The 12,713-nt window shown below is 44.7% G+C and overlaps 1 protein-coding gene across 1 annotated transcript in view; it reads right to left on the bottom strand.

The window, feature by feature from the left end:
* Window positions 1-1,202: 1,202 nt before the first annotated feature.
* LOC308286996 (copine-5-like) overlaps window positions 1,203-12,713 on the bottom strand; it is a gene marked incomplete at both ends in the record, with an annotated part of 112,973 nt that continues 101,462 nt past the window's right edge. Inside the window, 2 exons of the mRNA XM_080728117.1 lie at window positions 1,203-1,290; window positions 10,942-11,018. Of these exons, the coding sequence (XP_080584243.1) occupies window positions 1,203-1,290; window positions 10,942-11,018 (165 nt within the window). The remainder of the gene's footprint in view (window positions 1,291-10,941; window positions 11,019-12,713) is intronic.

Genomic DNA, 12,713 nt, shown 5'->3' with positions numbered 1-12,713 from the left:
CTCAGCTTTCTTACTTACTGTATTAATACAATAAAATAAAGTGCTAAGGGATGAGAACTAACCACTCTCCCTCTTTAAAAACACAGCATGTGTTTTCCATCGTGTCTGGTATTTATGTTAATATTATTGACCACTCATTTTGTATGTCCGTGGCAAAGATTTTGCTTGAGGAAAATGTCCAGCACAAGCCGACATGTCGACCCCTGCTCTGGACTCTGGTATCATACATACTATAACACAGATGTGCCATTTAAAAACCTGCCAATGGCAAGACAGTAGATTTTCAGGGGATTTGCAGATCAGCTGCTATTTTCATGACCTTCTCTGACTTTGAAGTTAAATCTACCTATGAAGGTAGATTCTGCTTTTCAATGGGAATGGAATGGTTTCTTACCATTTGCGAGTTTCTGCAAAAATACGCTCCATTCTCCCAAAAAATGTTGTCTCTAAGCCTCATATCGTTCTCAAATAGATTGATGCTTCGCCTACATTGATATTTAGATCTATTAATAGTTGATACAATATGTAAATCACAGCCAGTTCAAGTGCAAATGGCCATCTGGTATTCTGTATATTTTGTTATTTATTTTAAAACTATTTTTAAGCAAAGCTGTATCTCTGCTCGCACCTGTCCCGTGTTTTATTGTGGATGTTGCTATGACAACTGAATTCTCCTTGCCTGATCAGCTCTATCTCCCCTCCCGTCCCCTCATAGATTCAAAAGGTCAGAAAAGTTTGAACATCACCTACTGTACCCGTTAACTTTTACACTAGATAACAATTAATTATAATGGAAAATCCCACGGATCCAGTATCATTCATAATATAATCTCTAGGTTTTATGCTTATCTTTTTTATACACATCATTAATATCATCAGGCAATTATTCTGGGAAACGTGCCCAGTTATCACCCAGGAGCAATAAAGTTGGGCTTAAACTAAGCTCATTTGTGTTTTTTCTTTTGCAAGAGAGATTCCCACACATTCGCCCGAGAATGTTGACATTCACATTTCCCGTTCCCCATGCTCATTATAATCCCTTCCAACCTTTATCCGTTAGCTTGCTGCTCTAGTCTGTTGGCACTACACCAACAATTCCAGCTTGTTTTGGAGTGTGGGCAGTGATGTGCTCAACATCGGATACGGTCGGCCTCAGCCTCGGTTGGTTGGTAGGCCAAGCCATCTGTGTCTCCACTCTACTTCTACAGCTTGGGCCCTGTATCGTCGCCACGACCATCAAGCTGGAGAACTTTCACGTTAAATGTCTCCAGCGCATTCCATTGGGCTAACCTGGCGTGATCGTGTACCACACAGACACAAACACAAGCACACGCACGCACGCACGCACGCACGCACACACACACACACACACACACACACACACACACACACACACACACACACACACACACACACACACACACACACACACACACACACACACACACACACACACACACACACACACACACACACACACACACACATACAGAAGTCCTGGACTGGTGGTACCAAGAGCACAGAGGCCATATTTCTCCAGTACCGACTGTGACAGGTTGTCCACACCATCAGGATGCCAGAGTACATGCTTCCAGGCCAACTGCTGTGTGGTCAGCTATGTCACGGCCAGCGATCTGCAGGAGATCAAAAGCGGAGATATACAAGGACCAGCTCAAGACAACACTCAAGAGGTGTGGAATACAGAGAGCTCTGCCGCGGAGTTCCTTTTCAGCCTGGAGGCAACTTTTGCCAAGCTGGACTTGGGAGAAAGTTGCTCACTGCAGCCAAAATCACAACTAACACTGACTACTTAATGCCCTCACTGCCATGGACCATGGCTCTTAAATTGGACTTCACAGTAACCTCAGAACTCACCAAGAGAAGAAGTAGAAGTCATCATCGGATACGATGGACTGCCCATAAGCAAGTAAGCAAGCAAGCATGTATGCCTGTCTGTCTGTCTGTCTGTCTGTCTGTCTGTCTGTCTGTCTGTCTGTCTCTTACACACAAACAATAAACGGCTCCTCTCCTCTCTCATTTGCTTTTCTCTCTCTTTTGTTTCTACCGTATGGTAGTTCCAGCAAGGAGAACACAGTGGCCGGCCGCCTTGCTAATTAAACCACCACTCATTTCAGGATGATTAAAATCAATGCAATTTGCTAGGGGGAAAAAAAAACAAAGTGGGCGTGCGAGACAAAACCACACATTGAGGCTTTTTCTTTGGTACGCAATTTAGTGTCTGGAGTAAATCTAATCAAATCAATTACTGTGTGTGTGTGTGTGTGTGTGTGTGTGTGTGTGTGTGTGTGTGTGTGTGTGTGTGTGTGTGTGTGTGTGTGTGTGTGTGTGTGTGTGTGAGTTTGTCTAGCTATACTTATGGGGACTAAACGCATGTTCACACAGTCACCTGCAGGGGACCTCTGACAGTGTGGGCAGTAGGAGCGAGATCATTTAGCGACCTACAATCGGGTCGCAACGTGGTCGGTAGTTTTCAGCAACCGGGTCGCTAAATCAACCGACCGGGCCGGTAAATCAACGACCGCGCCGCTAAATCGACCGACCAGGTCGCTAAATCTACCGACCGGGCTGCAGTTTTAGGTCGGTAGATTTAGCGACCCGGTTGGTAGATCTAGCGACACGGTCGGAAGATTTTGCGCCCCGGTCGGTAGATTTAGCAATCCGGTCGGTCGCTTTAGCGGCACGGTCGGTGATTTCGCGACTCGGTCGGTAGGTTGCGTCGGCAGGTTAGTTACTGAGGTATGGTTACTGAGGTTAAGTTTAGGGTTAGGGTTAGGGTTAGGGTTAGTAGCCCGGTCGGTGGAAAAGCGACCCCGGTCTGTGGATTTACCTACCCGGTCGGTGGTTTTAGCGTCCCGGTCGGTGGATTTAGCGACCCGGTCGATGGATTTAGCGTCCCGGTCGGTGCCTTTAGCGTCCCGGTCGGTCGATTTAGCGACCCGGTTGATGGATTTAGCCTCCCGGTCGGTGGCTTTAGCGTCCCGGTCGGTCGATTTAGCGACCCGGTAAGTCGATTTAGCGGCACGGTCGGTGATTTACCGGCCCGGTCGGTAGCTTTTGCGACCCGGTCGCTGAAAACTACCGACCGCGTTGCGACCCGGTTGTAGGTCGCTAAATGATCTCGCCCTCTCTCAGTGTGGGGACAAAATATATAAACGTTATTACAGGCTCAGGGCCCACAGGGTAGAAAAACAATACATTTACATTACAAACATAATAAAAACAGAAACAGTACATTTCCCTAGCCCCACCGGAGTCAAAAAAGGCACTCATGCCAGTGTCCTCTTAGAGTAGACATGTACCGGACAGAGCTACGTCCAGGGTCTGACATCAGTCCAATTAATCCATTTAAGGAACGATCCAGTCTGCACATGAACTTAAAAGTAAGGTTCCTTAATAGAGCCATGAAGGTGGTAAGACCTAAAGAAACAAAGAGCTCACTGGCCCTTGTGCTCCTGGGTTTCTTTAACAAAATGCGTAGGCAGTCATTGTAGGCTACTTGCAGCTTCCTTAAGCTCTCTTTCTTATACTTCACCCACATAGGGGCTGTATATAAAGGGGTGCAGTAAGCTCTAAACAGGTTAACCTTAACATCAGTAGTACAATGGTGAAATTTACGAACCAACATATTTGCTTGTACATATAGCATTCTCCTCTGTCTGTACATATCCTCATCATCCTCTAAGGTGTCTGTAATAATGTGCCCAAGATATTTTGTACTTTTTGACACACACATTGTTTGACCCGACAGAAAAAAGGCAGGAAACTTGATTTCCAGGTCATCCTTTGTTCTACATATCAGAACCATGCTCTTCTTAGCATTATACTTAATATCAAATTCGATACCATAGTTAGTACAGATATTAAGCAGCTGTTGGAACCCACTGCTACTAGGGGAGAGTATAGTTAGGTCATCAGCGTACATGAAATGATTTAAAAGGGTTTCACCAATCATACAACCTGTGCTGCACCCTCCCAGCTGTTCAGACAGGTCGTCCATATATAAATTAAAAAGGGCGGGGCTTAAAATCCCCCCCTGGCGAACCCCATTACCCACCTGAAAGGGGGTGGATAAGGTGCTTCCCCATTTTACTTGCATTTTCTGGTTGGAATACCAATAAACTAAGATGCGTATTAAGCTGCTAGGTACACCCCTAAGCTTGAGCTTATTAAAAAGCTTAAAATGATGGATACAATCAAAAGCTCTGGACGCGTCAATAAATCCCACAAGCATAGTAGAGCCCTGCCTTCTATAGGTCTCCAGTGCTTCTTTCAGAGCATAAATACATAAGTCCGTACTATGCTTAGGCTATATGTATATATATATATATATATATATATATATATATATATATAAATAGTAGGTCCCCACAACGGTTAGGGTTAGGGTTAGGTTTAAGGTTAGCCTAACCCGCAAATACATTTTGAATTCTGGACATTTACTTGGAACGAAGTACATCTACAGTGCAGTATTGATACTTACAAAATTACAAAATGTGAGTACTTTTTCCACCTCTGTTAATAAGTTAGAGCTGCCCTGAATGAGTCACTGGTGCAGTAGGCATGATGCTTGATATTCTGGACCTTGATTACTCTCTCCAAAGCTTGGGTTGAATGGTCAATAAAAATCAGCAATTGAACTAGACCATTAGGGTTTTAAGCAAGATGCTTCTGAATATGATTAGCTACTTTGACCACTTCAAATGCTCTCATCTTTTTTTTTTATTAACATTTTTATTCCACGATTTTCTAACCCATTTTTCACCCAGTGCCAATTGCCTAAGCTGTAATCCTGGGCTCTGCTCTCCCTCTGCCAACCTGGAAAGAGCCCCGAGCTGAGCTCATGCTTCCATCAGTGCATGAGGAGTGACAAGCCAATTCTTATCACCTGACAGGGTTGGACATAGCGTGTGGAAGGAACACGTTATATTTTTAGTGCTTTCATAGAGGACATGCTGGTTTCAATGGAATGCAAATATGACTGAAACCAGTCGTGGCGACTCCATGGGGAGAGCCTTACAGAGTGGGTGGTTAAATTAAATGTGAGTGGTGCACATAGGACATGTGGGGGTGTCCCAGTGGCACAGGGTGGCTCATTACAGCATGTCCAGCAGACAGGCACAAAGCCTCAGTCCCTCAGACAAGGACATACAGCAGGGTGTGTGTGTGTGTGTGTGTGCGTGCGTGCGTGCGTGCGTGCGTGCGTGCGTGCGTGCGTGTGTGTGTGTGTGTGTGTGCTCAAGGATAGTGAAATCAGGCAAACGTGACTTACAGTATATGGGGAAGTTTTTCTGGTCCCCCTGAGGGACTTTTCATGGCTGAGATGTTTGGTTTTAGAGCTAATCATACAATTAGTCACCTGTGTGTATGTGCATGCATGTGTGTATATGCGTGTGTATATGCGTGTGTGTGTGTGTGTGTGTGTGTGTGTGTGTGTGTGTGTGTGTGTGTGTGTGTGTGTGTGTGTGTGTGTGTGTGTGTGTGTGTGTGTGTGTGTAAGTTACAACATTTTCCTTTAGGTTACAGCCAATGTACAGAGAGTCTTTCCTCACAGCTCCGGTAAGTACAAGTGGACTTTTTTTTTTACCAGCGGAACAGAAGCGCTGTGGGGGTAAACATATCCTTGCCTTCCATTGCAAGGCTTTGCATGAACACACACATGTGTCTAGTATTCAGCCCTGAGGTCAGGTCATTATGAATCCTGACAGTGCAAACCCTCTAGAGCATCTTCTTCCGTTATACACAGTGAAATCCTCAGTGTTCATTTATCCATTTGTAACTCAGAGAGCGTACAATTGTTACCGAATGGACCCTCACGGGTCCATTCGGTAACAATTGCACACACTCAGAGTTATATTGACACGAGGATTTTACTGCGTATACAGTACTTCTCTGGTACAGTACAGCCCTGAGGGAAAGATGTGCAAACGGCCAAGTCAAGCAGCGTAGCCTATACCGCATTCCTCCCTAACATCTTATTTCAGAGTTCACAAAGTTCAACTGGTACTGTATATGACACGGCATGTCAATTCTGAACAACGCCATACAGTATAGCCAATTGTTTCTAAAAAAAAAAAAAAGAGAAATCTAGTTAAGTTATCTCCTGAAATGTGTCAAAGCAATTCTTTGGTGTCAGAGAGTTCAGGAGAGAAATGGCAAGACCTTCATGGATGGGAGTCAGGGAAGTGAATCCGCTCTAATAGTTTTTTGTGTGCGAGCTCTCAACATTTGCAGTTACAGGAAGGGTTAGAATGGGGAAGAAAGTAACACAGAACAAGTCAAATAACAGGAAGGAAGTCAAATAACAGGAAGGAAGTCAAATAGCACAGTCAAATCAAGTCTAATATATATATATATATATATATATATATATATATTATATATGGGAGCGGGAGTCATTTTGAGTGTGACGAGACAGGATTATTTCTGCGGGAGTGGGATGGGACAGGAGTGAAAATCCACTCCCGTGTCATCCTCTGATATATAGCGAGGGATAAATGGCACTAGAGAAGGCAGAAATGCTTCGTGAAAAACATCCAGGATATGGAATGGTTGAAGTGACATGGTTGAAGAAATGACAAACATACCATCAGGTATGAGGAGGCCGCTTCTTATCACCTGACAGGGGGGAGTTTCCCCGGTAGGACGTAACGCGTGGAAGGAACCAACCAGTTCCTTTCCCCTCCATCAGGCGCCCCGGCTGGCCAGGGGGAGGCAGTATAGAGACCAGGATTACTGGATGTTTTTGTGAGGGTACCTATATAGGCTGATGCCACAGAGGAGAGAACACGCCCCCCCCAACGCCCCCGGTGGGAATCAAACCCGCTACCGACTGCAGAAATGCTTCTTGTGCAGGTGATTGAATACTTTCTTAACAGTTTGCAAAAAGTACTTCCATTTATAACAAACAAACTAGACTCCTCTCCCTCTTCCTCTCAGGACTGCAGACTCATTCCTCAATTACCTACTGTGACAGGCAGGGGCGCTGGAAGTGGGGTGCTGAGGGAGCTGCAGCTCCCCTGGTGGAGCTGCAGCTTATTTTTTTTTAATAAGCCTATATATACACACACACACACACACAGAGCTATATTAAAACAATAATGTATTTGACTTTGGGGAATAAAATATGTTGGAAAAAAGGTATTTGATTATCACATGGTGACCTAATCACATGGTCACCTTGCCACTTCCGGTCAGAAGGGAAGTCAAATTTAAATCCCGCTTTGATGGCACACCATCTCATTGTTGCAAACTAACACCGTTGTATATGGGGAATAAAAAACAGTAGAAAACTGTTACAAAAATAATACCCGATTTTGTAGTGTGTGCGTGAGTGACTGTGTGTGTGCAAGCGTGCTGTGTGTTGCACTGTGTGCTAAAATAACTAGTAACTATATAGCTCCTTGTTACACCGTTGTGCGGGGAATAAGCACCCGAAACCGTAATAAAAATAACCCAAAACCGGATAAAAAACGTGAATTTTTCGAACTCCTCCAGGCTCAGCTCCCCTTGGGATTTGGGAGTTCCAGCGCCCCTGGTGACAGGTCTGAAAACTCGCCTCTTCAGACTCCACCTCAACCCCTAAAACTCTATTCATTTGTATAAGTACTTGTTAGATAGATGCCAGTTGCCATTTAGACAGATGCTAGGTTGATGAACACCTGCACTGTTGGACAAATGTTCTTTGCTTGAACTTGATACTTGTTGACTAGGGTTCGCGCCACTTACTCTGAGTGTGTGCTAAATGCCTAAATTAAAGTGCAAATGGTAATGTACAAATATACCGTACACACTCTGCAGTGATAACACCAGCCCATCCCATGGGACACAGGCTGAAAGACTCCTCTTCTAAACCAGTGGTTCTCAACCTTTTCTGGTTTCAAGGCCACCACTCAATTGAAAATCTCCAAAGCGTTCGTGAGCCTCGATTTAATGATCAATCAATGAGTCATGTAGCTTGTAAATACAAACATTATTTCGATACAAAATAACTATTAACTCCCTTTTTAACATTAACCTATTATTTTATTTATGCATAAATGATGACATTGTCACTACAAAATGAAATTATAGCTTCCAAATGAATTATAACTTATAGCATTGCCTCCGGGTGAAGGTACGTAGAAGGTAAGTTGAACAACATCAAAACTGGACACAGAAATTAAGATGATGCACTCTCAAATGCTGTATATGCAGGCCCACACAGCTGTTTTCTTTTTCTTTTTTTATCAATCACCTAAACTCACACTAATGTCACGGTAACCTCTTCTCTAAGAGGAGCTTTTAATATAATGGCACTTCTATCATTCAAAATAAAGCCATTCTAAGCAACATAACGGCATACAATAAGAATCACATTAGAAGACAAGACAGTACGTTCTGTTCTCATCCTGCAGAATAAACACATTTTGCTTTAGACATCATCTGAATTACGGCTGCCTTGTACCAGCCTTGATGGATGCACAAAAGGCTCCTGACACCATGTCGCCCCTTCATGCTGCATTTAGTGCTCACGCGCAAGCGGAGACTGAGAGAGGTGATTTGGGTAATTTTGCACAGTGATCTGCCCTTTGCTTTAATTACAATAATTATCTGTTCGGAAACAACTGTCAGGTGTGTCTCTCTCTCTCTCTCTCTCTCTCTCTCTCTCTCTCTCTCTCTCTCTCTCTCTCTCTCTCTCTCTCTCTCTCTCCCCCTGTTAATCCTTCGATTAGACTGTCTCTTCATGTCTCCTGTCTAGAACGTCCATGCTATTGACTGTCTCTCCTCTTGTGCCCTCACTGTGCCATTCTCCTCCTCACTTCTCAGCCTCTGTCCCCACATGCACCACACCGCACCGCTCCCTCAATTTCATTTTACAGTTACCTCACTTCACCGCACCCCACTCATTTCTCACTACTAAGAAATGTGTGGTATATTGTAGGTGTAGCAGAGAGAGAGAGAGAGAGAGAGCTGAGAGAGAGAGAGAGAGAGAGAGAGATACTGTAGATAGCTCTATGTTTATAGTGTGAAAGAGTTCAGTGTGTGTGTGTGTGTGTGTGTGTGTGTGTGTGTGTGTGCGTGCGTGCGTGCGTGCGTGCGTGCGTGCGTGCGTGCGTGCGTGCGTGCGTGCGTGCGTGCGTGCGTGCGTGCGGGCGGGCGGGCGTGCGTGCGCGTGCGTGCGCGCGTGTGCGTGCGAGCAAGCCCTATTTTGACCTTTTTCCTTTTCACCGCTTCCCCTCCGTACCCTAGCCGTCAACACCCATTAGCATCTGATTCATAACAGCTCCCTCCAGGCAAACGACTCGTTCACAAAACGAGGCGGAGATATTTGAAGCGGGCCCTTACTTTCCTTCACACCTCAGCACCGTTCCTTCTACCACAGGTCAAACTACAGCTCCGCAACCGGTGACAGTCGGAAAAACTCATGCAAATGCATGCAAGTAAGTAAGCAAGTAGGTCGGGAGTGGCTTATTGTCGGTAACAGCCTGTAACACGCGGGAGTCTGTCCCCGTTACAATGCGCTAGACCCCTGGGAGATGGACTGCTGAGGTGGAGCGCCACACCTACCATCAGCTCCCAGTACTTGCCGCACGACAAGCCGTGCTACTCATACGCTGAGTTGGCGGTGCCCGGAATCGAACCCATGACCTTGCGGTACAGAGGCGAGAGCTCTACCGACTGAGCTACCCAGGCACTGCATGGCTGGATGACAAACAGCCCCATGTTCTGGATCACAACACACCTTCATGTGTAACCCACAGCACCACACAGTCAGAACCGTGTAGAGCAGGGTTCCCCAATAGGCGGCCCGCGGGCCGCTACTGTCTTGCCCACACCAACCCCAGTAATAATGGTTGTATAAGAGCAGCAACAATACTAGTATATCGTCGTTGTCGGCTGGAAATCTCGTATCTCCAAATTTGTACGTTCTTTCGCAAATAATACAAGGCCGTCGCACAAAAGTAGTGAAAACAGCAGATCTACAAGCACACAACGCCTCGCACCACGAGGCGTTGTATGCTTGTAGATCGGCTGTTTTCACTAGTTTAAATAATTTTAAAAATTATAAATTCAAAACGAACGGTTTTGGACATACAAGATTTTCACCCGACAACGATGATATCTGAACTGTCGCTGGAGTAGCAGGAACGCCGCCGTCGCCCCCTGCAATGTTGTGGCCCTCGGCTTGGTACCCTAGACATAATTCGGCCCTTGGGGAAAACTAATTGGGGAACCCTGGTGTAGAGTTTGTGGAACCATGAGTATTTTCAGAGGCTGCAGCATGGCTGGTGAACCAACACACTCTGCTTTCATTTTTATGCTGCTTGCACCGAGTGTGCATGTACTGCATGTCCTGCACCTATACTTAACCAGGCAGGCACAAAGTGCATGGCCTGCATGATGCATGCATGATATGGGCACCAGGGCTGCTTCTGACCAATAACTGCTCAACAATATTGGAGGGCGAGTCTGTCCAACAGTCAGGATAAAAACCTTGTATTTCGACATTTATACATTTTCCTTAAATTGATGCCCTGGCCTACCTCTAAATAGCAGATCTACAAGCTCACAACATGTTGCATTGTGAGCTTGTAGACCTGCGATGTTCAATCCAATCCACTTTATTTATAGAGCACATTTAAAACAACAGTGTTGAACTAACGTGCTGTACACTCTGTAAAAAATAAATGGTAAAATACCAAAAGCAAACAACACGATATACAGGAAAACATGTAGACACATTGCATGGTGGAAACAACAACTCTCAGTCTGGACTTTCGAACACCAAGGAGTAAAGGTTAGTTTTCAAATGTGATTTAAACACAGGCAGGGTTTGCTCTATCGTGGGGTGGAAGCTCGTTCCACAGTTTGGGCACTACAGTGGAAAACAACAACAGAGACGAAAAGTGAGATGGTTTAAATGATATACTCAGTACTCACCCTAATGGCTTCTCCAGGCGGCTGGCCGGTGAACCCACGATCTCCCCCAGAGTGCAGAACACCTGGCCCAAGAAGTCCTGGAAGCCAGGTAGGATATAAGGTAGGAAGCAAAGGTAAGAAGAATCAGTTGAATGAATGGGGGCAAGGAATATGGATTAGGAGGATCATTCCTGCAGAGGCATAATTTCAATAAGACATAGGGGGTGGCAAAAACATTGGTTACCATTTAAGCTCAATCTCTAAAATAGTGAAAACAGATGATCTACAAGCTCTAGAAATTCTTAAGAAATAATATTTTTATTGCAAAGTTTTGGAAACCGAAAATTGGTCTGTGATACAAAAATGGTTTGAGAAACACTGACAGGGTGATAGAGATGACATTTCTTTAAGGCGAAGCAGGAAGAAAACATTGACCTGGTTCCTTTGACAAAAAACCTGACAGAATCGCTGGTCTGTTTCGTTTATTTTTTGGACACAGTTCTAATTTAACGCAATGCTAAGATATTTACAATGAATAGAAAGAATACTTCCATGACGCAGGAGATAACGGAGTGACGTCAGGATTTCAAGCTTAGTGTAGGTTTGCTATGTACAGACCAATGTCTCATTCATGAAAGGGCGTGTAATATATATTCAGCTCTAAATGCGTCAACTGATGAATAAATAAAAATCGGTTTGAACTTGCCTCAAGCCCAGTTATGCATCCTCACTTCAAAACATGACCAGACATCGTTTTTTTCCTTTTCTTTTCATGTTTTGACAAACGTCGGGCACATTAACATTTCCTTTGAGGTTTGGCGCTGTTGCAATTGATTTAGCATGAGGAATAGAAAGGCTTTCGATTAAAAGCCACCCATGATTCTGCCACCTACGAGTGCCTCAGACTCAGAGCAGACGTGGGTGTTGGTGTATAGCCTATAATGAACAGATTCAGGTCAAAATAATGAATAAATGAATGAATCAGACTATATGCATGTGGAATGAACTTACAGCGCTGTATGCACTTTAGTATCAAATGTACACACACGCTTCATGAATGAGACCCACTGAACATACTACGCGAACCTACAGGGCCTGCTTAAACCAAGGGGCAAACCGGCTTCGCTGGAATAGAGACTATTCCTACAAATTCACAACCGCAATTGAGACAGTGGCCCCACTTCGGGTAAGGTGAAATACTGCAGGCCTGCCCAATCTACACGCTTACAACGTGTCGCAGACCGTGTTGTGAGCTTGTAGATCAGGCTTGTAGATGCCGTCAAAATGAACACTGACAGATGGAACAAACGGGGAGTTTGGCCCAATTCCAGTTGCTCTAAACCAGTGGTCCGGGGACCACCGGTGGTCCTTCAGGGTGTTCCAGGTGGTCCCTAGCTAAATGATGGAGAGTTGGTAACCAAATGGACCCTTATGCTATAACCCTTGAGAGTGTGAAATGAAACCAAATGGACCCGTATTGGTCCATTTGGTTTCATTTCACGCTCTCAAGAGTTCAATAATATTGTCACCTGCATTCCTTAATTTACAAGTCTACACATAGAGAACGTAGAAGATTTGTTATGTTGATCAAGGTTTTGCCTGTTATCTCTCCTATGGTACCAAATCAATACATACAGCATGGAATTGTGGACACAATCTTATCCAACAATAACAACATATTCTACGTTTTGAGTCTGAGAGGCTAGATCTCATCATGGTGGTCAGTGGTTCAAATGCCCCATAAATAATGGACCTTGGTTTGAGGACTGACTTATATCACATTAAGGCGATGG

Source organism: Nannobrachium achirus, assembly GCF_963921795.1.
Source record: "Nannobrachium achirus genome assembly, chromosome: 6".
Classification (NCBI taxonomy): Eukaryota; Metazoa; Chordata; class Actinopteri; order Myctophiformes; family Myctophidae; genus Nannobrachium; species Nannobrachium achirus.
Note: the sequence above shows the minus strand (reverse complement) of the source record. Positions and strands in the feature narration are given on the sequence as shown.